Raw genomic sequence first — 27,520 nt, 5'->3', positions numbered from 1 at the left:
AAATACTTTTAAGTTCTTAAGAAGACTGATAATTTTGGACTCAGTAGTTACACTAATAGCGCAAAGACTATAAAATACTTTTATTTTGTACTTTCAAAGAAATCCTCTGTCAAATTGTCCACCCTGAATACCCCATGCAGATGCTCCTGTTGTCTGTCAAACACAAGCAGAAACATTACTTTCCAAAAATGGAAAGTTATCTTGGTCCCGCTCCCCACGTGAAAAACAGGGTAAGTTTAGTGCTGCTAATGTAATGAAAATGGCTCCAGGCCCCACAAGATACGCTGTCAGCCATGTCTAAGACCTGAAGTCAGCATTGAGCTCTTCATAACACCATCAATAGAGGATTGATAGACAATATACTTGAGATTGTGAATTTAAAGGTGAGGTGCATGCATGGGACAGTTAGGAGTTGGGTGGGAACCACTTACAATCCCACATTGGGTTGTTCATTTTGACAGGAGCGCAGAAATCAAAAAAGGGAGGGAACGGCATGCCTTTGGAATGCTGACACTGCAAGGGAAATATTTCCATAGTCATCCTTTAAAATGTTACGTCAATCAGTGAGATTTTATGGTGATTTATATATTTTACAATGGTCACATAAGAATTATGGATGTATAATGCTGTGTTTTATTTAAATGGGTATTTAGATTCAACAGAAATGCTGCCCGAGTAAGAAGCTATACAGAAATATGTGTTACAAATATAAATGTGTTATTTCTACATGTTAAAGAATATACTGTTTCTGTACTGAAGTGTTCAAGAGAAGTACAACAAAAGAAAATAAAGTAACTTCTATCCACATCACATATTCAAGGATAGTTAGGTTGATGACTTTGCACACTCTGCAACATCCAACTTCCTGCCGCTGCTGCACATTTTGGCCAGATTCTGTTAAAGCAGAAAGCAGAATTAGTATTTAAAGGAACTCCTGGATGGAAATTAAGTTCTTGCAGGCAATTCTTACATTAGCTGCTCGGATGATGCTGCCTGGAGACTGGAGGGCTGCGAGGTCTGTTAGGATCTTCTGCAGATCTCTGTTACTTGGACCTGAATCAGGAGAGCACAGGTCAGAGTCACATGGGGAAAAGAAACGTAGGCAATGATGTGTGTGTGTGTGGTCCGTGTGTGTACCGTGTGTACCTCTTTCTGCAGGTGAATGCTGTAGGTACGGATGATCCAGCAGCTCTTTTAAAGAAATCCTCTCTCTGGGGTTTCGTACCAAGCAGCTCTGCAGATAAAAACAGCTTTTTTGTAATTTACCAATTAAACACAACTGTCAAGTTAGCCACTGTGTTAATTTGATGTATTCAGAGAGTGGTGCAGTGATAGCGTATTTTCGTCGGTGGACTAGGACAGGAGCATCGCAAGTTCTTCCTCGACAAAAAGCAATGGGATTTCTTCATTGGATTTCAGAATATTACAGTGAGAAAGCTCAGTTAAACACGTTTGTGAAACTTACACATTTTGTTCAGCAGGATAATCTCCACATATTAACACCACATGATGAATGTTGAAGTGTAAATGCTATCAGCAGAAGTGAAAATCTAACATTAGGCTGTAATAAAACTACATGTCAGTTGCATGACTTCTCCTCTTAAGGAGATTAATAAAAAGGCTGCTAATGTTCAGCGTGATGACATCATGTAGGCCAGGGTTTCCCACACACAGACTTAACTTGGGCGGGCCACCCAGGTATATTAACGGCCACCAAAGTATATTTTGCGACCCATTTAGGTATTTTTACGCCATCTGCGATCGATTAACTAGTGCAGTGTTTCTCAAACTTTTCATCCCAAGGACCACTTAACCAATAAAAAAAACACTCACGGACCAACTAACTCCAAAAATATTCAAAAACACTTCGTTTTTCTAGAACAGATTACAAATCGCCTGAAAATGGTACAAACAAGTGGCAACATGTGTGATGAAGGTGTTGCGCTTGGCTATATAATACAAATGAAAGTGAAACTTAAGCTCATTCCATTGCGGAGATATTTCCGCGAGAGTGCGGAAAACTTTAATTTATTTATTTCAAATGTGAAATTGTACCAATATACTCACGGACCACTAGGGGGCGTCACGACACTTTGAGAAGCACTGAACTAGTGGACAATGATCCCTCGCTCTACGCCACCTGTACCCAGGTTCAGGGGGTTTCCCGATGGCCTGGCCTGTTAAGTGGCCTGAGGATTTTTTTTTTATGTATTGTGAACGCAACGCTGCGCAAATGTGGGGCTGCCTCACACAGGGTGACTGGCTGTCTACATGATGTGGCCTGCCGACATGGCCACTGCCATACAGATCATAAATCAAAGCCCTTGATTGGTCTCTGTGTGTCATTCAAGCTCGGGATAACCTCAGCTCAGGTGAGGTTAAGGACTCTCTGAGTGTTTAGATAGTTAACTTATGGCGCTTTTTCACTGCAGCACGGTTTAAGCTTTTTCTTGCTTTTCCACCAGGGGTAGTTCCGGCTCAGGGCTACTTTTCCACCTTTTTTCTGGCCCTCCAAAATCGAGGTTCTTACCGGGCCAACAACGGGGCTGAATATGCTAAACTCGTGAGGTAAACACTCTCGATTGCTGATTGGTCGGAGAGAATCGCTTGCAAGGGGGCTACAACTACAACAAAATGAACATATTTAACCGTGATTTAATTGTAATACACGTTTCATAGATGAAAAACCTTTTAAAATGCGTGTTTTTCTGAATGGAGATCGGATCGATCAGGCTAAGCTAACGTTGTATATGCTCTGCCCAAACTCACAACAACGTCCTACAGACATAAATAAGCCAGCGACTGTATTCGCCATGACACGGATAGTCTGTGGTTTGTACTTGTTTAACTTTTGTCTAGTTTCTGAACAGATATGAGGAGCTGTGACCTCTGAGTGCTAACAGCTAACGGCTGATGTTTTGATTTTGTGGTTCGCATTGAAGATGACGTCACAGCATTTTTATGCAGGGTCGCTCCGCCCGCCGAAAAGCCAATCGCCCCGCCTACACTGCATTACTATAGTTACTACCCCAGTAACTAAACTGTAATGGACACGCAGCATAAAGTGAGCCTGGCCTACTAAAGGCCTAACCATTCCGTACTAAGCCATGCTAGGCCCTGCAGTGGAAAAGCGCCATTAGTGTAAGTTCTCAGTGGGTCTGAAACAGTTTGGTCACCATTTATGTAAACACATATTTCCATTTGAGGGGGTAGTGATTAGTAAAAAATATGCATGAATAAAAAAAATAAAAGTAGATGAAAAAAGGTAAGATACACTTTTAAAACTTGTTGAGAGCTAAAAACTAGTCTTTGCTGCTGCCTCACAGAGGAGCAGGGGGGAGAGGAGGGAGGTGAGGGAGACAGGAGAGGCTGGTTCAGGAGCCCATACACTCACAACTATAAATGAACCAACAAATAAATAAATAAATAAGTTTCAGTGTTTTTTTCATATTGGATATGGTATGTTATTGGTTATGGCCATGTTCTTATGATTATTGAAATGTATACAGTTCCAGGGCTCGACATTAAGGACTTCCCGATGGCCCGGGGCCATCTAGTATTTAGCTCGGGCAATGAAGCCTCACCTGCTGGTTGCCCGACCGGGCAATCTATTATGCCAGTATCATGCAGCTCGCGGATCCAGTAATGAGTGACCCGACAGTAAAACTAAACATATCTATAACTAGTTTAGGTAGTTTGAGAGGTAATTAAAATAGCTACGTGTGATATTCTAAACTGAAGTGTGTGTTTTGTTTGTTTGTTTGTTTATTTTATTTAAAGGACAGTGCACATTAATTCACATTGCTGTAAATGAGCCAGTATTAGCCAGCAGGCTAATTTTCAACTGTTGTCCTTGGCAAGATGTTAACTGACCACAACAAGACTAGAAAATAAAAACATAATTAAATAGAGTACAGCAGACAACATCAGTACACCAATAAATAAATAGCAGTACAAGAATAAATAAATAGCAGTACAACAATAAATAGGAACAGTAGTACAACAATAGAGAGGAACAAACAAACATGCAAACAGATGAAATATCATCATACCTTGATTCAGTTAAAAGTGTTCACATTTTGATTGTTTAAAAGCCAGTTCTTATGATTGTGGTTAAATGTATGATAAGAGGTGTTATTCGTGATCTGTATTGGTATTGTGTTCCAGAGTGTAGATGCCCTCACAGAGAAACAGTATTTGCCAAAGGAACTGGACCTAAGAGGGACTACACAGTCCCCTCTTAGGGCAGACCTTGTGGTTCTACTGTTTGAATTTTTCTGTTGTATAAAAGTGCAGAGTGGTGGGGGTGCCTTGCCGTTTAGAATTTTAAAAATGAGACGTGCATCAGTGTGTTTTAATATATTTTCCCAGCTGAGCAGGTTATGTTTGTCCAGGATTTTGCAATGGTGGTATAGCTTTGGTTTTTTGTCAAAAACTTTGAGAGCTTGCTTGTAAAGTGACAGGATAGGCCTTAATGTTGTTTTGTTCTGCTCACCGCTGCAGGTGATCATGCAGAGCTGCGTATCGACTCGTCAGCAGCAGCTGATCTCTCTCTCCCGTCAGATTAGACTTCACTCGCGTTTATGTCCATATCGATCAGATCCAGCTAGTTCTAGCTAATGATATGACTACCTGCTTATTAAAAGACACCTAAACAATAAGTGTCGCTATGCAACTGGGTGAGGCCACAAAGTATAACGCAGCATTATGCATTTGTTTACATGCCCACCGGAACCCCGAGGCATTACCAACAGATCAACGCACAATCAACCTATACAGGACATCTCACTTTATGGCGCATTCCCATTACAGTTTAGGAACTGGGGTAGTATCTATAGTAACGCAGTGTAGGCGGAGCCGTGACGTCATCTTCAATGAGAACCCCAGAAAAACAACATCAGCCGTTAGCACTCAAGCCCTCATATCTGTTCAGAAACTAGACAAAAGTTAAACAAATACAAACTACAGACTGTCTGTGTCATGGCAAAAACAGTCGCTGGTTTATTTATGTCTGTATAGGCCGTTGTTGTGAGTGTGGACGGTCGGAGCATATACTGCATTAGCTTAGCCGATCTCCATTTAGACAACACGCATCTTAAGAGGTTTTTCGCCAGCCATCTATCTGCAGACTTGTCAAAGCATTAATTCACGGTTTTTACTAACCGTTATCAGTATGTTGTTACTTCGGCATCATTTTGAAACGTGTATTACAATTAAATCACGGTCAAATATGTTCATCTTGTTGTAGTTGTAGCCCCCTTGCCAGCGATTCTCTCTCTAGTTTAGTATACTCATCCCGACTCAGCCTGGTTGTTGGCCCGGAAAGAACCTCGATTTTATGGGGCCAGAAAAACTGAAATAGTACCCGCTAGCCGGTACTACGCTAAGTGGAAACGCAACCAAAAACGAGCCCCGCACGGCTCGGCACGCTTAAAGCGAGCTCCACGCTGTAGTGGAAATGCGCCATTATACTCGTCTAGATCTAAAATTAGCTTAGCTTATATTAACCGCCAACTAATTTACGGGGTTTAGGACTCATTCCTGCACCACTCTATAGCTAAATATGTGGATTGTGGACTGATGGCTTCGGGCCTTGTAATATTGCACATTTGGTTTAGTTTGGAAGTGTTCCCCTCCCATTTTGTCTGTTGCTCCTTATTGTGTTCACCTGGTGCCCTGTGTTGTCTCCTCCCCCCTCACCTGTGTCTTGTTGATTGATTAGTGTGTGTGTATTTAGGCTCTGTTTTCCCTGTCAGTGGACAGGTAGTGTGTGTGAGATCCTTGTGGCTGGTGACTGTGTTCACGGGAACAGCAAGATTGAGGCTGTGAATCATGTGCCCATGAGTAATAAATGCCCACACCGGGTTGTATTTTGGACGTTCTGCCTCTGCCTCCTTACTTGGTCGGGCCGCTCAACGGTCAGCTTGACATGCATCAATATTTTAGTAAAAACCTGTATTGTATGCTGGAGCTTTATTTAAATATGAACCGTCATAATAAATTCAAAACATCACATTTCTTGTAATGTACATAAGTGTTTAAAGAGGTGAAATATTATGCAAACTTCTATACAGGCAGATTAACATCTAAGGATTTAATGGTTCTCCATAACTATGATTCAATTAGATCTTCAAATGTAAAAATAAATAAATTCCAGCACTGATGTCGATGCCATTGTTTGAGGCTGAATTTGTTTGGATATCGGATAGGGAAGGGAACGATTAATCAAATATTTGAAATTATTCAGGTATTGCAATATGAGAATGAGTTATGAATATTTTTATTGGGAGGGGTGCCTAAGTTGATGACATATGATCAAATGGAATAATTCAATGTATACGACAGCGCCATAGCTAAATGTGTTAGGTCTAAAGGTGTGTTTTGCTCCGCTCACCGGTCCCTCACAGCGGGCAGAGCTGCAGGTGCTGATCTCTCTCTCTCGCGTCCGGTTAAACTTCACTCGCGTTTATGTCCAAATCCAACAGATCTAGCTAGTTCTAGCTAATGACATGGCTGCTGCCCCTCCCTACACGCAGATCACGCAGACTCAAATCTCATTTTATGCCCAAATTCCAGCTGAGAGGGTCTTCTCTACAGCTGGCCTGATTATGAATCGTCTCCGCACCCGCCTCTCCCCTGAGTAGACATGCTCATATTCTTAAACAAGAATGAGTATTGAATAGCTGAAAAATGTATTATCGCTTCGATTTACACACGGCATCTATTGCACGTCTGTCCGTCCTGGGAGAGGGATCCCTCCTCTGTTGCTCTCCCTGAGGTTTCTCCCATTTTTCCCTTCAAACTGTGGGTTTTTTCTCCGGAAGTTTTTCCTTGTACAATGTGAGGGTCTAAGGTCAGAGGGTGTTGTTTTCTCATACTGATATTCTGCACAAACTGTGCTGTTGTATTTACTGTATAGTGTCCTTACTGTAAGGTAATTATTATATGTACAGCACTTTGGCTTGATCAAAAATCGTTTTAAAAATTTGCTATATAAATAAAACTTGATTTGATAGCTGCATTCTGTGCATAGGCCCTGTTATATGTTGTTGATCTCTGTTGTAAAAGGGTTACGTTACCCTAACTCGTTATGTTGTTCGTGTATGATCCCTCTTTAATTTAAAAACCAAGTTATGTTTTAAGCATGAAAGCTGTAGGCCTATAGCTGTCAACTGTTCAAACTGATCAACAGTTCAATACATTTGACAAATTCAACTTGGTTTCTATACTTATTTGAACATGTATTTTTTTATTTTTCTTAATTAATTAATTAATTTTTATTTATTTTGTCAATTTTTCCTAAATTCTTTTTTTTCTCTATATATATATATATATATAGGATATGTACATTTCGGTTAACCGTTGTTTTGGGGGTAGAACATTTCAATATATATATTAGCTGTACACTTTACGAATATAATAGTTTTTTATGGCCACATTTACCATTCAATCTCGTCCAACTGATCTTGCAGCTGTCACTCCTCGGCTCTTGGTAGTTCAGGCATTTATCAAACCTGGCAACTCCGGGCTTCCTGGCAGCTGTCAATCAAAGTCCAGTGTCTCCGCCCCAAAGTGCCAGAAACTTTTCATGCGCGTAGACAGACTCCACGAGCGAGTGAGGCTGACACTCCTGCGAGCGAGCAAGAGGGCTGTCGCTCGCGGGGGTTTAATCTTCGCGCGAGGGTTATTTCATGCGCGTGTAAAAGCACATTTTCCGCTCGTGAGTAGCTTGTTTTGCGCACTAGAATATTGACCCAAATCTGACTCCATACTAGGGGTCGACTGATTATTGGGGCCGATATTCCGCATTTGACCGATTATCGGTATCGGCCTTTTTTTGAATCAAATTGCCGATAAAACGTTGGCTCTGATGCGGCCGTTTCTCTGGCTGCAGTCACCACTCTGTGTACACGAGCAATGTCCCGCCCACAGCGCTATCTGATAGGCTATTACTGAAGATTTTCCGGGCGGGAGCCAGCCAGAGAGGCGGGACCTTCTCAGATTACAGGCAGGTGCGAAAGAACGCAGACACAGTGGAGCCTCGCAGTTTTTCAGGTTGATATGTGAAGCTCATTAGCTAGCCAACATGTATCTAGCAAATGTTTAGCAAAATATTAGAAGTGAGGCTACTAGACTAACGTTAGGTCTACATTAATAGCCTCACTTTGAATAGTTTGCAAAACATTAGCACTAGTGTTTTGCAGTTGCTAGCAGCTTATTGGGATTTTATACTAGATAGACAGATATAATAAATTAAGCATTATTGTTAGTTAAGCATGTCAGCCTGCAGCCCCACTTCTTGTCTCTCTCCAACTCATTGCAGATGACTGCACTAAAGAAAAGGGCACAGAGAGGAAACCAGTTGTAAGATGTTTAAAAGTTAATTAAACATAATATAGGCTATGCTTAAATGCATTTCAAAGAAGTTGTGTTGGAGTTTGTGTTATTCTACATTTTGACACCAAGATTTTTTTTTTACTGCAAATGTATATCGGTTCCAAATATCGGTTATCGGTCTCCTTGATTACTAATAATCGGTATCGGTATCGGCCTTGAAAAAGCCATATCGGTCGATCCCTACTCCATACATTTGCTATCAAATTCCCATATAATATTGAATCATATTTATCTTATGCCCTTACAATGGCCATTGACATTATGCTACATTGTAGCGTAGTAATCTTCAGCGAACCGCTTCAACACGTGTATTTCGGTTTATTCACAGCATTCATTTTGTTATTCTACAGTATTGTTGTTTTATAATTATTTGTTAATGTATACAACCCAATTTGTGTTCTTTGAAATTGAAAAGGATTTTGCATTGTGTTTGTTACTTTCGTTGCAGTTGTATATGTCTTAAGTGTAATTTGGCTTGGCTTCCTATTTTGTATGGACATGCTTTTATTTTGAAGGAGAGTTAGCGCTGTTGACAGGAAGTTGTTGTTGCTATGGAAACAAAATGACTGAGATGAACGGGGAAAAAGTAATATCTACATATAAAGACGAAGAAAGTAAACGATAACGTTTATGGTTAAGTGTTAGCACCACCCGAAGAGGCACAAGCTCTTACATTGATATTGGAGTTTTCAATAAATTCAATTTGGCAGTGCGGCTACCAAAAAAACCGAATAACGAAATTGAAACCCGAATAGTATTCCAATGAACGAATATTCGGGTACCGCCCTAGTAGGATGTCGATCCTGCTTTTGATTCTGATGATTCATTCCGGAGTGATTATCAATTCAAAATCAACACTGTAACACCCTTCGTTACATCCATTTTGGCAAAGGCCATAATAAGCAAGCTTACCGTAATTTAAAGTATCCCATAAGAACGCTAAATACTGCCAAACTTGTGAAATGTACCCTATATATATTTGTGTTCACATCACAATAAGTTAGTTTAGTCGTGGTCTCTCACCTTCAACACATCCAGCAGATCCTTCTCCGAGATGTCAGGAAATTCGATAGGGTGGGAGGTGTCGATGATGGCGTGCAGCTTGGCGATCTGATTGGTGATGCTCTGGAAGGGAGTCTTCCCGTACGTCATGCAGTACAGAATACATCCCAGCGACCACACGTCACCTTTTGTACAGATCTTTAGGATAAATAAACAAAATTGTTTTCATCACTGTGCTGAAATTATGAATTATTCCATCATGGTTGTTGAAGTGACTTGGTGACAGTACCTTAGATCGTGATTGTCCTGGCTGGGACGAAGTGTCTTTGATGGCTTCAGGGGGCATGTAGCTCAACGTTCCAACCTGGGTTTAATAAAAAACAAAGTGTTACATAAGTAGAGGCATTTCCATCTGAACTGTAGATCTAAAACAGCCGTCAGAATACATTTAAAACATCAACGAACATTTGAATGCTGCACAGTTTCTCTTTTTATTGCATGTCTATTCATTGTGTTTTAAGCCAGTATTTTTGCAAAGTGGCAGATAACAATGAGTCTACACTTATATTAGAATATTTGTAGAAGTAGACAAGAGGGTAGGGCTGTGCAATTAATCGTATTTTAATCTCGATTACGATTGTGGCTTGCAACGATTACGAAAACAACGTAATCGAAATAAAGATTATTTTGCTGCGTGCGCACCCTAACGGCCCGTCTACACTACAGCGTCGACAGCGTCGAAAGATCCAAGCTGCTCCAAGCTGCCCATTCACTTTCAATGGGGTGACGTCACGTAGCCGCGCTTTTTCGCCGAACTGAATTGTGGGTAGCAGAGCGAGGCGTCTCAGGCGACCAGAAGTTGAACATTGTTCAACTTCTGGTCGCCTGGACGCCGGAGTAGCCAGCGCCAGCCAATCAAATCCCGTTTCCCAAAATCTGACAGCTGAAGCCGTAGCCAATCAAACCGCGTCTAAGCTGGGAGAGATATCCCGCCGTTCATTTCTATATTTCAAAAAAAGTCGGAGGAGAAACTAACTATCGCCGTAGCGAATCACCCGGTTTTGTATGACCAGACCCTCTTCACCTACCGGGATACAAACCGGAGGAACCAGGCATGGAGGGAGGAGCAGAGACAGTGGGGGAAACTGGTAGGTTTTCGCCTGTTTGGGGAGTTTATATATATATTGCTCCCATACAATCCCCGGGGGTTTTTGCTTTGTATGTCGGGGGCGGGAGATTCATGTGATTGGTTGTTGGCCGTGTTGCTTGAATAAAATCCCCAAGCTCCAGACACGCCCAGCTCCAAGCTATTTTTGGAGCTGTAGTGTGGACGCTCCGTAAAAGCCGAGGGCCAGGTTGTGAGTGACAATCGTTGTATGAGTTCAGCGCGAGCGAAGATGGCAAAAAAAGAGCAACTCGTGAACAAGAAAGGTAAAAACCAATTCCGCTTTTTGGAAATACTTTGGGTTTAACCTCTTAAGCCACAGGATGGCGACTGTAACGCACATATTAACAGGTACGCTCCTCTGAAATGATTATCCCTCATCGAGTTCGCTATTCAGCTAGCTAACGTTAGCTTAAACAAACGTAACATGCAACGTAAGCCTAATCTAAAATGCTCTACTACGGCGTAGCTTTCATGTGGCTCGTCAGCGCATCGTTATTTTTGCAAGCTTGCAGGAGGCTACTCGTGGGCTTGACCCTCGTCTTAGCCATGGCTTGTATTTGTCTAGCCAACGCTCGTTGAAAACGGCAACCTCCTGGCATACTGTCATCTATCTCTCTCTCATCAGAATGCCCAGGTCACACGTAACAAAAACACTTGCAGGTCACACGTAACAAAAACACTTGCAGGTCACGCGCATAGGCCGGAGCAGAGATGTTTTATGTAAAAGTGAAGCAATTAAGTGCGCTCCAACTTCTTCATTTTCTTTTAATCTAAAAAGCGAAGTAAAGCATTTACAATTTCAAGCACTTTATCCCAAATTCAAGCACCATTCCCAAAATTCAAGCACTTTTCAAACCTTGAAAACACCTCGTACAATTTCAAGCATTTTCAAGGATTTCCAGCACCCGTACGAACCCTGAATAATTTACAAGATCCACATCTTGTCTGAACCAAAAGTAATATTCTGCTTCATCGATATTTGTTCCTGTTAACCCTTTGAATAGCAACATTTTGTATATGGTCACCAAAAATTACACTCTCGCTCGGCGGACACAAAGACACCCCGCTGACCTGTGTTAACTGTGTGTCGAAGCAGAAATCAGACCGCACCATAAAATCATTTATATCACCACGTTGACAAAAGCTCTACTTGAGTTATCCTCATAAATCAAATGTGAATAAATAGAAATAAACAATTTAATCTGGTCAATTTTGTTAGAGGATTTTTAGGGTCATAACTTAATAGAATATGACAATAAAAAAACATTATAAGCTTAATTCAAAGCATCAAAAAGGAATTGGGTACAGCAGTATATCATATATTATTATTTGTCATGTATTTGTTGTGCATGTTTTTCTCTTTTGTCTGCTCACCTGTTTGCAGCTTCTAAAGAATATCTGGTTCTTAATACACTTTAACCAGATTTAAACTTGGATTTCATTTTTTTTTTTTATGTAAAGATCGCACAATTTACATTACTTGTCAAATCTGAATGTGTTCATTTCGTGTATGAAATAAATCTAACCTGTGAATCCTTCATAATGCTCGTCACGTCTGGTTGGATTGTGTTTGCGATGCCAAAGTCAATCAACTTCACCGAACCGTTCACAAGGACAAAGTTTGCCGGCTTTAAGTCACTGTGGATGATTCCTGCATGGAGGACACAGAGGACATTTGGAATGGTTAGAAATGAAGAGTGTGCCTTTTAATAAACAACACTGGGATTGGATGATGGAACAATGAGAAAGAGCACCGTGGCTGTGGATGGTGTGGACGGCCTCCAGCATGTTCCTCCAGTAGAACTTCCTGTCCAGTGGAGTCACAGTTTTGCGGTTCCTCAGCCAAGTGTTCAGATCCAAGTTCCCACACTCCATCAGCATGTAGATGTAGCTGTTTGTTATTTCACTGGAAACACAAAGACAAACGTCATGGTTTTTGTAACAGAAATCTAAATTACCTGTAGACTTCAAGAGCTGTTATGGAGTTTAATTTTCTGTGTAAAATGTGTCTTAACGGCTGAAACACCCAAACGTATCACAAAGAAAGATGTACATTTGTCATCTAATAAGAACAAAGCTGTGTTGCGCACATACAGTGGGGCAAAAAAGTATTTAGTCAGCCACCAATTGTGCAAGTTCTCCCACTTAAAAAGATGAGAGGCCTGTAATTTTCATCCTAGGTACACTTCAACTATGAGAGACAGAATGGGGGGAAAGAATCCAGGAAATCACATTGTAGGATTTTGTAATGAATTAATTGGTAAATTCCTCGGTAAAATAAGTATTTGGTCACCTACAAACAAACAAGATTTCTGGCTCTCACAGCCCTGTAACTTCTTCTTTAAGAGCCTCCTCTGTCCTCCACTTGTTAACTGTATTAATGGCACCTGTTTGAACTCGTTATCAGTATAAAAGACACCTGTCCACAACCTCAAACAGTCACACTCCACACTGTGTTTTAATCTAACCAAAAACAAATATATATCAAGAATCTCAAATACTTAATCGTCATATCTGAATGGTTAGTATAAATTATATTGAACAAAAACATAATGTAAACATTATTTCTTTTATTCCTTTAAATCAACAATAGTAACCAGGGCTCGACAGTAACAGTTGCCAGGTTGCCATTAGCAACCATTCAGAAAAAATGTCAACCACTTCTTGGCCTTTGGTTGCCATCAGTGGCAACCAGTTTTTAACATAAAGAAATAAGGACAGCAAACAGCAAAATGTGCACCCCAAAATAGATAAATGTTAATTATTTGTTGTATTAAGAGTGATATTTAATTATTGTTGTGACCAGTCGGAACCTGATACTTAAGTTGCACATGCATTGGTGTGATTACGGAGCCAGAAAGCAATGCACGTTTACTCGCGTGCGCACTGGGCCAAGCCAGCCTGGCAACCACTTTTAGAAGTTAGCGTTGAGCCCTGGTAACTATTAATTTTAGTGGTTATTCAAATGATCCTTGATTGTATCTTTTGATCACAATTGTTTAATGCATGGCTAGCTCCTTTTTATGAGAATAAAAACAAAATCACTGACATAAGGGTTCAATTTGCAAATAAAAATTAGTACAATTAAAATAATACATGTTCACAACCTAGCCTTGAGGTTAAATGAGTTATATATGAACCCTGCATATACTCACTAGTCGTAGAGCTTGATGATTTGATCGCTGTACAGCTGCAGGTGGTTCAGATGCTGAATCTCATTTTTGTAGCTCTCTACCGTCTGAGCGTCAGCTTCCTCCAGGTTGACATATTTCACGGCAAACAGCTGATTTTTGTGATCCAGGACCTGGTAGACCTAAAAAAACAGACATTTATTATAGTAAAACATCATCAAAGGCAAAGTGTCGGAATGCTGGATCACAATATGAGTTGTCTACGTATCCATTACCTTGCTGGACCCGCCACGTCCTATCATCTTGAGAATAATGAACTGTTTGCCCTTAATGGTGATGGTTTCATTCGACAACGCAGAGAGAGAAGCCTAGAATAAAAAAAATAAAAGAACACAATTATTAATTTATTACTTATGTTAGTAATTTCATAACAGAGAAATCTCATTCTACATGTCAAGATACACAATGCATTTCCTGTCTGCCTCATCATTTTATTTATCAGTGAGGCAGGTCACAGATTACCCAGGTTTTATCTTATCATACGGTTTATAGTTTAGTTTAATTGTCCTAGCTGTAACGGAAACATCAGAATACTTTATTTATCCCGTGGAAAATTAAGCTTAATGACAGTTGCTGAATTTTATAATTAAATGCATAAATAATAAAATTGAATAATACACAAAAAAATACATAATAAAAAACATATGTTATAAATAGGGCTGTCAAGTTAACGCGTTAATAACGCAAACAAATTTAACGCCACTAATTATTTTAACGCATGTGTATTTTTGTTTCTCGGCCGCCCCGTAGTTTCAGTGCGCATCGAGTTTAAAATAACATCTACAAGCTGATGCTGACAGCCCCGCTCCTGCCGCCCACTTGTGGCAGACCACACTTCCACGCTCACCGGCAGGCACAGACTGGCTATTGGGAGGACCGGGAGGGTGTGTGTATGTGTGGCCCGAGCGAGCGAGAGAGACCTTACGTGCATTGTTGTTGTTAGCATCTGGTGCTAGCTAGCTGCGCTTACAGATATAAGGAGCTGTTTAAATGAAAACAGAGGAGCGACATTTCGCCACAACTGCGCCGAGCACTTGACTTTATGCAGGAAGCCAGACAGTGGGACATTGTACGAAAAGTCAGCACGGATAGTGCACAACATGATTGCAGCGTCCAGGCAGCTCCCGTTCGAGCATATGCCTTGAGTTGCACATAGCTCCAACGATCCTTGAGTTGCACATAGCTCTCTCACACACACACACACACACACACACACACACACACACACACACACACACACACACACACACACACACACACACACACACACACACACACACACACCACACACACACACACACACACACACACACACACACACACACACACACACACACACACACACACACACACACACACACACACACACACACACACACACACACACACACACACACACACACACACACACAGTTGTGTTTAATATTCATGAGAATATTTGTCATTGTTCAAATGATAATAAACATTAGCATAAAGCATATTTGTCCACTCATATGTTAAGAGAATTAAAAACTTGAAAAATATTCCTCTAAGGTACATTTAGAACAGATAAAAAATGTGCGATTAATCGCGATTAACTATGGACAATCATGCGATTAATCGCATGATTGACTGACAGCCCTAATTATAAACAATAGACGTTAAAATAAAATGTTCAATTACAGTCAAAATAAATATTGATATAACCATGAAACATACGGAGTTAAAGTGAAAATGAAACCTTATATATTAGTGTTGCACGGTGTACCGATACTTGAAAGGTACCGCGATAACCTGCCGTTAAAAACGGTACGAATCCTCCGTTTCATTAGTATCTGTAGTTTAAGAATGACGGGGAAAAGTACTCCGGTGAGAAAGCGCTGTTTTAAGAGCTTTGTGTATTCAGCGCTCTGCTTCCACTCCCTGCACTGCAGCCGTGCCTGCAGTCCCGCTCCTCTCAAGCACGCTCGAAGTCCCTCCCCTCTCTCATGCACGCGCTAGCTGCCAGAGCATGTGAGAAAACGAGAAGCATGGCTACAAGTGGGAGTGCAACTGCCGCTGCGCCTCGGCTTGTTGACAAAAAAGACGCCAGAAGTGAAAAACAAAAAAGTTGTTTGAGATTATGCTTAATTTTATTTAATACGAATTTAAAAGTTAAAAGTTTGTGTTATGGTTATGGTTCTGGTGTGAAATAAAGCACAATAATTACATTTAAGACCGTTTCCCCTTTTTTAAGAAAAGTATCGAAAAATATTCGGAATCGCAATTCTTGACTTGGTATCGGTATCGAAACCAAAATGTTGGTATCGTGACAACACTATTATATATACAGTGTTGTGTTTGTAATTATAGAATATTAATGATGAGATGCAGTTTAAAAGGGTTTGGCAGCTGATGTTGAAGTAAGGAAACAGAAACGTGTACAGTAAAATAAACAAAATAGTATTATTTATCAGGCATGAAAACGGGTCAGGGGTGAAAAAGGTGAGAAGGATATTATCCCTCTAGGGGCGTCCGGGGGCATGCTCCCCGGAAGAACATTTTGAATATTCCATATTTTAAAGCATCAATCTGATGCATTTTGAGATGCATTTTTTTGCCAACCTGGGGAGAGCTGGAGAAACTTAACTTCAGCCATGAGTCAAAAATATTATGACCTCCTTACTAAGTATTATCAGGGATGCAAACTCATCAGGTATGGAAAAGGTGACAAGGACCCGAGCCCCCCAACCCCACGGAATATCGGCTTTAAAATGAGGAATAACAGAGGATTTTAGCAGTCAGAACAACTAAAGCAGTAGTGATAATAATAACAGAAACGGTAAAGAGTCACATCTAATAGAAATATATAAAAGCATTTATTTTAATTGTGTAGCAGTCAGTTTATAATTTTGGCAGCACTGTTGAGCATTTTGAAAATCTATTGTCATGCCTCTGTGCAAGGCTGAGTCTTTCTATCTTTATGGCATCTGGTGTAAAGTAACTAAATTCATAAACTCAAGTACTATACTTGGGTACAATTTTGAGATACTTGTACTTTATTTAAGTATTTCAATGTTTTGCTACTTTGTTCTTCTTCTCCTCTACAGTTCATAGGTAAATGGTGTACTTTTACTCCACTACATGTATTTAATACCTTTAGTTACTTCACAGATCTGGATGAATGATGTGAAATCTAATCAAGTGTTGAATCAGACTTTAGTTCCACCTGGAGTAAATCCACAAGCTACCCTGCAGTATACAAATTCATTCAAACTAGCTGCACCTTTACCAGCATTGAGAACACTTTCATGATCAATCATTATAAAACATATCATATATATTATTCTGAAATGGACCAATCTGCACAACGACTACTTTTACTGTCGCTACTTTCACTATATTTTGATGAGAATACTTTTCTACTTTTACTTGAGGAACATTTTGAATGCAGTACTTTTACTAACAGAGTATTCCTATTCCTACACTCTGGTACTTCTACTTTTACTCAAGTACAAGACCTGAGTACTTCTACTTTTACTCAAGTACAAGATCTGAGTATTTCTGCTTTTAATCAAGTACAAGATCTGAGTACTTCTACTTTTACTCAAGTACAAGATCTGAGTGCTTCTACTTTTACTCAAGTACAAGATCTATACTTATACCACCTCCGTTTATCGCCTATGAAAAAAAAACTATTAGAAAACGAAGGCTAAAGCTAACGTTAGCAGATAGTGACAATGTATGCTAGCTAGCTAGCTCAACGATAATATTGCGACAGAAACACTTTTCAGTGCACATCACGCTCTGCGCTCCGACAGGGAGCTCTGCTCTGAACACCTGAACGGCCCGTTCTAACAGCTGTTCACCAGCGGTCCAGTCTGTGCCACAGTGACTCCGGACCGCACAGTTAATATTAACGAACGCACCCGTAGCTAATGTGGCTGCTGAAGCTAGACCATCATCGCGGAGCAGCAGAGCCGACAGGCAGGAAGACTCGAGCACACAGCTCGCGCTGCATTATAATATATAAAAAAAGAACACCATGCGTGTCATGATGGCACAGCTCGCGGCCGCAGATTACTCCGGGTCCCAGACCCCCCCCATACCCCAAAAATATTTTTATTGCAGATCTACATGAATCACACAAACGACCTATTTTGGATTCAAAACGGCGAATTTCGCTGAAAGGTAAGTGATTCTCATGCCTGATTTATAGTTGTTTCCTAATCAGTATCGACAAATGTTTTGTGTCAGGGAAAACCTGAGGACACACGTCCCAGAGTGAATATCTAGATAACAGCTAAGGTAAGGCAGGAGCATGTTGTACCTGTGGGGTCTGGAAGCCTGATGCATGGTTCAGCGGTGTGCACGGCTGCTGAGGGGGTGCAGCTCTGTGCGCTGCCAATGCAGAGGAAGGCATTTCAGCAACTCTCTTCACAACAGGAGTGATGAAGCTGAGGGGGGGGGGGGGAGATTGAGAGGGTGAGACTGGGCTGTTTTAATAATGCTAAAAGCAGCACATAAAGTATCAGTGCTGTAGCCACAATTAGGGACACTAAGGTCCAGAAGGTTAAACCTCGTATTATTAAGAGAGACATAAAACATTTTGTGGAGCCGGGTTTTGTTCATGAAAAATCGATCTGTGTGCTGATGTAGAAACTGCATGGTCTTATTTTTATCTTGGTTTTACGAAGATCCTTGATAGACATGCACCCCTGCGTAAATTTAGAGTAAAGGGACGAGACAATTCTTGGTTTTCTGCTGAGCTGTCCAGTCTCCTACATGAGAGAAACAAGGCCTGGGCAAAGGCTAGGAGATCAGGCTCAGAGGTAGAATGGCTACGTTTTAGGCAGCTAAGAAATAGCTTCACATCGCAAATCAAAAGTGCTAAATCTAAGTACTATCTGTCAGTAACCACAAAGAACCTGAATAATCCTGGAAAATGTTGGAAAGCCATAAAATCGATATCCACCGGTGATATCCGTAATGAGCTACCTCCGTGCCTTACCACAGCATCTGGCACTATATCGGATAAGACCACTATGCTAAATTGTTTTAATGAGCATTTTGTGTCCTGTGGCTCTCTGTTTGATTCTGTCACTAACTCTGCTTCTGTGAACACTACAGTCTGTGATTCTGAAAGACGTGTTTTGGAAAACCCTTTTAGTTTTACTCCTTTTACTGTTGATGTTGTTCGTGAAGCTTTAACCAAGCTAGATCCTAAGAAACCGGCTGGCCCGGACAACGTAGAACCTTTCTTGTTAAAGATAGCTGCAGATTTTATTGCTCTACCTCTCACTGCTCTTTTTAACCTCTCCCTCAGCTCAAACACAATTCCAAAATTGTGGAAGTCAGCATATGTCCTGCCTCTACTAAAAGGAGGGGAGGCTACTTTATTAAATAATTATAGGCCCATATCTAAATTATCAGTTCTGGCTAAGGTTCTTGAACGCCTAGTGAGTGAGCAGGTAAAGGTGTTTTTATGTACAAATGACATCCTGTCTAAACATCAGTCAGGCTTCAGAAAGCAACATAGCACCATCACTGCCACAATGAAAGTGGTGAATGATGTGGTATTTTAGATAATAAGCAGAGTTGTGCAGCTCTATTTATTGACCTTTCCAAAGCATTTGATACCGTCGATCATCACATCTTAAAGCAGAGGCTACTCAGTATTGGCATATCCAGCCATGCAGTGGGGTGGTTTGTAAACTACCTCTCTGAAAGGTCCCAATGTGTTCATTTGATGGGCTGTCTTATGAGTGGTTAAACATTGCTAATGGTGTTCCTCAAGGTTCTGTTTTAGGACCACTTTTATTCTCCATATATATCAACAGTTTAGGTGAAAATGTCGATGGAGCAACCTTACATTTGTATGCGGACGATACCGTGATGTACTGTGCAGGTCCCTCCATCAAGGAGGCTGTTGTTGAACGGCAAGCAGTTTTTAACATTATTCAGACTCCGCTCTCTGAACTAAAGCTTCTTTTAAAATGTTGATAACACCAAGGTAATGCTCTTTTCTAAAGCTAAAAAGACACCAGAGCCTGTTTTAGATATTGTAACTACGCAAGGAAAAAAAATTGAAGTGGTTACCTGTTACAAAGACCTTGGTATCTGGCTTGATGATTGTCTCACTTTTAAATGTCATGTCAATAACCTGTTTAAAAAACTGAGGGTTAGGCTAGGTTTCTTTTTCAGAAACAAGTCCTGTTTCTCGCTTGAAGCCAGGAAAAGGCTAGTCACTGTGACCTTTTGACCTGTGCTGGACTATGGTGATTTGATTTATATGAATGCACCTGCCAATTGCCTGGTCAAGTTAGATGCTGCGTATCACAGCGCACTGAGATTTGTGACAAACTGTAAAGCATTAACCCATCACTGTACCCTGTATGCAAGGGCTGGTTTGCCTTTGCTAACTGTACAGAGGCTCAGTCACTGGTACATTTTTATATACAAAGCCATGTTAGGGAAACTTCCAACCTACATCTGTTCCCTGATCTCACGCCGAATTATAAGTGGCTACTGCCTGAGATCGCATGCTGTAGTTTTATTAAATGTGCCAACTGCTAGGACTGTCTTAGGGAAGACAGCTTTTAGATACGTAGCTCCTCTGTCTTGGAATAGTCTGCAATTGAAATGGAAACTGAGCAATCTGGTGCCACTAAATGTTTTTAAAGCTCGGTTGGATGCTACTCAATCGGAAGCTTTTGGTACCTGCTCATGTGGATAGTTATTGTAAATTGTAATCCCTGTAATGATGCTGTAAAATGTCCTTTTTGTTGTTCTGTTTATGTTTTTATGTTTTATGTGGAACCTACTGGAGCAGGTCTCCCTTGAAAAGAGATCAATGATCTCAATGGGATACACCTGGATAAATAAAGGTTTGAAATTAAATTAAATCAAAAATATTATTATTTTAGGCAAAGTAAGAGCAACTGATTCTGTTTCAGACCAGCAGAAACCCAACTGAAGAATATACCTTTTAGCAGAGGGGTTTCTGTAGCCGTTTGGAGTCTGACAGACTGTCTGTCGGTTCGGTCTGGACGGTAGATGGAAGGATGGAGTGGGGATAGACTCAACAACACGTGGAATAGGTCTGGGGTGCGGAGGTGTTGTTTTTTTATCCTAGGATGGAAATAATTTGGAAAGATTGTGATAAAGTGACAAACAAGGGTAAAAGGATAAACATGCCTAAATCTACCAGCAAGCTCACAACAGCGTACCAAAAGGATTTATTTAAGATGTTTCTGCACAAGTGTATATTTTATGAAAGATTTGCACAGAAATAGCAGATGATAAAGAATGTCCTCGGACCTCTGGGGAAATGTGTCGGCTGAGGGATGTTGGAATCTTCCACTCTGATAGAGGCTCCCTGCTGGCAGCTTTGGGCTGTTCCACTGAGTGGCTCACAGGGACCCGAGCAGGAAGATAAGGCTCCGGGTTTCTCCCAAAAGAAAACGCACTTGTACCTACTTGCAAATCTACAAGGAAAAAAAACAGTCAAAATTAGTGACAAACCAAGTCCAACTGAGTGCTTTAACTCTTTCGATGCTCCTCAGTGAGTCCCTACCTGTGGAATGTTCCTCCTCTCTGTTGGGCATGAGCAGTTTCTCTCCAGCTTTCAGGTTACGTATGGCGCCCTCCAGCAGCTCTGCTGGCCTGGCGTTTAACGCCTGGGCTTTGTGCAGAATTGAAGTTGCCTTGATCACATTACCTAAAAAGCAAGGAGAAAGACATTTGTAATTTCACTGTGTTTTTAAGTGTATGCTGCACAAAGGAAACCAGAATGTGTTCCATGGTAAATGTATTTACAACTGTAAGTATAAGTGCTTTTGGTCTATTCTATGTTTCAGATTTCTGGAAACTAAAATAAATAAAAGAAGAGAAAATATGCACCTTGCGAAAGCTCAAACTGAGCATGTGCTACGTGGACGAAGGCAAAGCCTTTACAGTTGGATCTTGCAACTATGAAATGATTCTGAGCTTCTTCAGGGTCTTCAATCCTTCAAAAGAGAGAAATTGAGTCACAATTAAAAACCTGACGTAGCTCTGATGTTACAATTCATTTAGCCAACAATACCCTTCGTTGACTTTATGACCTGATTTTATCTTTCAGAGCAAAAACAGCCTTTTCACACAGCTGTGTACACATAGGGCTCATGAAGTATGATGATGTTAACATTTAATCTAAGATTAATTGTTATTAAAGTATTGACTGTATCACCAACACCAAAAAAGGCCTCAGGCTTGGCATAAATTCAATACTATTTTTTTGGGGGGGGTTCGCTCCATTTGTATGATCCAATTCCACATTGGGTATACAGTATGTGAAGGATAAAAAATAGAAGTTTGCAGAAATCTTACATTGTGTCTTAAATAAGAGCTGCCGAGGGGGTGTATTTTTGTAAACCAACCCAGAGGTTAGAATCGCCCTGTTGTCCCTTAAAAACCTCTTTAGTATAATTTAGTGAGTAGTTAACAAGACTTTAAGTCATGTAAAATCCCCAAGTATTGTATTAACTGACATGTTTTCATATTGGAAGGAAAGCGCAAATATCCTAAGCTTGTGGTAACCACAGCCCTTATTTCAGGTATTTTACCCAAAACCCATTGACTTTAAGACAAGGGAACCCTAAAGGTAGGGTAGGTAAGAATGGAGAAACCAGCTCGAGTGCGCTAGAATTTGAAAGTACACAACCGAAAAAAAATCTGCCCCTTCCTTCAGAATTCCTTACAGAGCCCCTCCTCCAACACACACGAACGCGTACATGACCAATGAGGACACGATATAAGTTTGTGCACAGATGGAAGGCTGACAAGCAGGTAGGCCATCCAGTTATCTGCCGCTGGCCGAGGCAGATAATTGAACTTGCTTTTTATAGCCCCACGGCTTCCACAGATGAAATATTTGTATATATTTATTGTCAAAGCATTTCATTTATTCATTGCTATCGGGATGTTAGGAGCATTCCATGGAATATAACAAAAAGTGTTTCTGAAGTGAATTAACTACCCTACCTTTTAAGTGTAAAAACCCTGGCTCATTTTCCGGTTTTAGAACAAAACAAAAAAATTAAAATCTGTAAATATGATAATAATAATATATCAATTTTATATAGCTCTTTTCTGAACCCAAAGATGCTTTAACACAATGAAAAGGATATTGCTAAGAAAATGATCGCAATCTTAATATTTTTTTATCAGCAACACACATTAACACCTTAAAGACCCATGTCTTTAATGTAAATATAGTATTTTGATCCACACTCACCCCTTGAGTTCTGCATATCTGACCAGTATCCTGGCATAACAGGCGTTTTTGCTGAACTTTCTTATTGGCATGTGGGAAAAGATTTTAGAGTAACAGTCGTTGAGCTTATTGAGCACGATGATATCTGTGTGAGGGTTGCCTCTCTTCTCCAGGTTCGTCAGAAATGCCCAACACGACTCAGGAGAGTTGGTATTCACCACCTGGTCAAAGTTGAAGGTAACATCTGGCAGGGAAAAACTCAATGTCATTAAAAAACTCAATGCCCAGTATTCATAGAGCTCTACAAGTTTTACTGGACTATCAAAAGAGTAGTGCAGGAATGATTTCTTAAATCCGGGAACGAGAAACGCCATTGCCACAAACATTAGCCACCTTTAGCTTAGCGGGGATCCCTAAAGTCATGCGTGATGTAGTTCGTTTATAACCTAATATTAGTTATTGACTTCTGGAGATAGCATTTATGCTTCAACTATTATATAAGTGTCTTGTGACACACAAAATGAGTAAGTATTATAAATGTGTGTTTGCCACAGATCTTATTTTCTGTAATATCCCCAAATTCTCAGGATAGTATGACTCCCATTGCTTTTAGATGAGGTATCCCTTGCGATGCTAACTTTCTGGTTACCCTACCAAAATACGTAATCACTGCTCCACTCTGTAAGCTGCAGGACATTTAGTATCCATTACGTCACATTATTAAGGTTTTAAAGTACCGTCCATTCTGGAGGTGTCCCTGGTGCTGTGCGTGTGAAGCAGTGTGGTGGTGGAGTCCACGGCTGCCTGCTCCTCCCAGTTCTGCTCCGGGCTGACAGCTGGTGGCTGAAAACACAGCAGAGATATATTACACTTCTGTCTTTGAGTCAGGCTGGATATCTTCAATTCTGACATTTCTTGATCAAAGCTACTGGAGCTCATTTATACTCACTTTAAAGAATAAAATGTCTCCATCGTATGCATTTTTCATTGATGATGAAATCCTCAAAAGAGGGTTCACATTTGAACCAGATGTTTGCCTAAGACGAAATTAAGACAAGTTAAATATATAACACAAAAAAAGAAGTATGCTTTATGAACACAAAAATGCATCTTGGGTTCAATGTATTGCAAATTGTTTGATTAAAAAAAAAAAATCGTATTAATTTTGGAAATAAAACTGTTTTCCTACTGAACCTCACTTCACACATTTGGAAATAAATGCTGTTATAAAGAATTACCTGGACAAACTGGAGTAGATCGATGAATCCGTTTTCCTTAAGGGCCTTTCATCGATGGAGTCATCATCATCTTTTTCTTGGATAGAGAAAGGTACCACAGGAACTCTCCCAAGCTGTGAAAGAAAATAAATCAACAAAACTTTAAGGACTATTTGGTCATTCATTTCATGCAATATTTTCAAAATAAAAAGCCTGGTAAAGTGGGATGAAAGGAAACTCACCACGTCAACTGCTCTCTTGCGATGTGATCCAGATCTCCACCCTGACAGCTGCTCATCTGAGGATCCACCGTGTTGCTCTGCCCTGCACAGCGAATATCAACATGATGTGCCATACTCCCTCAACCAAACAGAGGACTAATTAAATGTTAGAAGTTGTCAAATTGTTTTTACCCTGAACCAAAAATGCTGTAGAGCTGTAAATCGCCTGTGCCGTCTGATGTTCTGCAAACTTTCTGGAATACTGAGCCTTTTTGGACCGCACTGTGTACATTACTGCTGGACGACACTGGCAGAAAGAAAACAGCAAAATGTGAAAATCAAGCAATAGATTATGATATGATAATACTGTATTGTAACAGCTTTCTACTAAAGAGATATCATGAATTAACACTCACATGGTAGATTTTCCTTGTACTCTGAACAGTAGAGTTGTGTTTTGCCTGACTGCATGCTTTTCAACGCAGCCTCCAGCAGTTCCTTCGGTTTGGCGGCCAGTTGAAGAGCATTCTGCAATATGTAAATGCCTCTCTTTGTGTTGCCTGGGAACATGATACAACAGACACTGAAATACGCCATATAAAACACACCATTAGTGTGTGGTTATATGTACTTGAAGGTCAAACAGCCCTACCTTGAGAATGTTCAAACTGTGCATGTGCAATGTGAACAAATGCAAAGTTTGGGCAGTGAGATCGCGCCACGTTGAAGTTAGCTTCAGCCTCATTCACCTCCTGAATTCTAAAAAAAGGAAAAGAGGACCAACACATTAAACTCTTATCCTACTGCTCTTTATTCTATTTAATGAAAACCAAAGACTTAAAGAAGAAAGAGGACAAAAGTCTTTGATTGGTTGCACGATTATTGACATTTGATCTAAATGGCCCAGTGCAATATTTAAATCACATGATGTAGAACTTTTGTTAAAGGCAAAATGTGTGTTAAGAAACACTTGTATTAAGTATTGTGGAGCGGCAGAGAATAGATATCTAGTGACATGCACTATGTAACACTTGCTTTTCTATCAGTTAGTGTTCCAAAACATCGCAGTGATAGGTTAAGGGGTGGAACATCTCTAAGCAGTTTAACAATCACAACAGAGACGGATTTGCAATTCATTGTCTTTTCCCAAATCCTGCAGCCCCAGGCTTTGATATAAAAATAATAACTTGGTGACTCACGCTTTTAGTTCTGCAAACCTGACCAACATCCTGGCATAGCTCTCATTCTCACAGTGTTTTCCCAGTGGCATATTGGAGAATACTCTGGTATAAAAGTCAATAAGTCTGGTGAGGTGGTTACGATTCATGTGAGGGTCTCCTTTCTTCTCCAGGACCAGCAAATATGAGCGGCATGATTCAGGTGAGTTAGAGCCAATAACCTGGTTAATATTGTCTGTGTCATCTGCAAAAAACACAAAGTGATGATGACTTTTTGATCTATGGACACATGGATAATGATGTAAATGGTTCCCACAGAGACCGGACTGCTGAGCATTACCTTCATCGAGTTCATTTTTTATTTTGGTGATCCTTTGAGAAAGCATAGCAAGCTGCTGCTTTCTGTCTGTGTGCTCCTCTCCCATCTGAACATGAGAGGTAGATCCATAACATTAGCCCATATGCGATAGACACCAAACGCCGTTGAAAAGAATAATGATTTAATGTTGTTATACTTTGAATGACGATGTGCCAAAGTGATACACATGGCTATAGAAATTATTTTTGAACAAATAACGTTAACAAATGCAATTGTTATGTTAACACAATGACATACCTACTGTTTCGTGCATCTCTTTATTAGTTTTCTTATATATACCCATGTAAGTGTGCTTGCAAGCAAGAAGTAGTAATACAATTGTATATTGAAAAAAGATTATTGGACACTGTATTTCCAGTAGAAAAATAATACGCTCTTTCGTTTTTTTCAAGAGTTAGCTCAGGTAGCTAGCATGCCAACATGTTGTTAACGATCGCCGGGTTTAGCAACTAGGTTCTGCTATGGCACACACAGTTACACACATACATTTGCATCATTGTTAATGGTAAATAAATATATTTCAAAGCGTCTTACCGTGTTTATGCTGTCAATAGTCACGTTTCACTTAGAGCAAAATAAAAACCTCGCCTTCAACTGCCAGTTTTCAAATTCACCGCTTCCGTCCTAGCTGGGTGATGATTGGCTAGTTCGTTGTGATCGTGGTGACGCAGCGCTTACGATCTTCTTCTTCTTTGGTGTTTATTAGCGGTTGGCAAACCAACTTGTAGGTGCATTACCGCCACCAACTGGACTGGAGTGTGGCCAAGAGACTCCAGAAAACAATAAACAAAAGAAATCAAATCAAATCAAAGAACCAAAACTCTAGATTATTTTAAATGTATACATTTCTCTTAGAAACGAAATAATCATAGTTAGTTAGTTAGTTAGTTAGTTAGTTAGTTAGTTAGTTAGTTTTCCTTAACAGCCCTGATAGCGAAAAGTCATGGTATTTTGCTTTCTTCAGTGTCTGGAAAAGCAAATTTACTATTTTCCTGCAATGCAGTAAAACATGTTCAACAGTTTCTGGCTGGCTACAGTGTATACACTTTCCGGTTGGATGCTTTCCTATTGATGATTGAGACCTGTATGACCTATTATCATCCGATAAATGACATTTTCCTCCCTTCTTTTAAACCCCACCTTCCTTCCATCCCCCACATACCTTTGAATTTCCACCTGTTCATTACCCTCCACACCAACATGAGCAGGAACCCAGATGAAATGAGTTGCTATGCCTTTGATTTGCATTTGATATAAAATTATAAATATTTCATTTATTATGTCCATTCTAAATGAAGATCTGCCTGATCGTATACTCGATAATGCTGAAAAGCTGTCAGATGCAATTACACTATTATGTATTTATTTCTCCTCTATCCATTTCAATGACAACACCAATGCCAACAACTCTGTGGTACTGACACATGGTCTGTTACCCTTTTCTTTATATGTGTATTACTCACTGGGATATAAACTGCTGCCCCTGCATGCCCTGTCTCTTGATCTTTGGAGCCATCTGTAAGTATGATTATTGAGTCTGAGTGATATCTTGC

At 40.3% G+C, this 27,520-nt stretch overlaps 1 protein-coding gene across 1 annotated transcript; it reads right to left on the bottom strand.

The window, feature by feature from the left end:
* Positions 1-26,708, bottom strand: ttk (ttk protein kinase). Its single transcript, XM_034101607.2, has 25 exons — positions 26,502-26,708; positions 25,929-26,013; positions 25,610-25,832; positions 25,063-25,169; positions 24,827-24,970; positions 24,603-24,717; positions 24,432-24,513; positions 24,211-24,323; positions 23,922-24,009; positions 23,710-23,815; positions 22,994-23,216; positions 21,619-21,725; positions 21,293-21,436; positions 21,037-21,203; positions 20,702-20,847; positions 18,047-18,173; positions 13,974-14,066; positions 13,723-13,880; positions 12,322-12,473; positions 12,094-12,218; positions 9,689-9,763; positions 9,421-9,597; positions 1,147-1,234; positions 971-1,053; positions 1-894 (listed from the first exon to the last, which is right to left on the bottom strand). The coding sequence occupies exons 2-25, from the start codon at positions 26,011-26,013 to the stop codon at positions 826-828; spliced, it is 2,997 nt and encodes a 998-aa protein (XP_033957498.1). The 5' UTR covers positions 26,502-26,708; the 3' UTR covers positions 1-825.
* Between the last annotated feature and the right edge of the window lie 812 nt (positions 26,709-27,520).

Source organism: Pseudochaenichthys georgianus, chromosome 16, assembly GCF_902827115.2.
Source record: "Pseudochaenichthys georgianus chromosome 16, fPseGeo1.2, whole genome shotgun sequence".
In the NCBI taxonomy this organism is placed as follows: domain Eukaryota; kingdom Metazoa; phylum Chordata; class Actinopteri; order Perciformes; family Channichthyidae; genus Pseudochaenichthys; species Pseudochaenichthys georgianus.
Note: the sequence above shows the minus strand (reverse complement) of the source record. Positions and strands in the feature narration are given on the sequence as shown.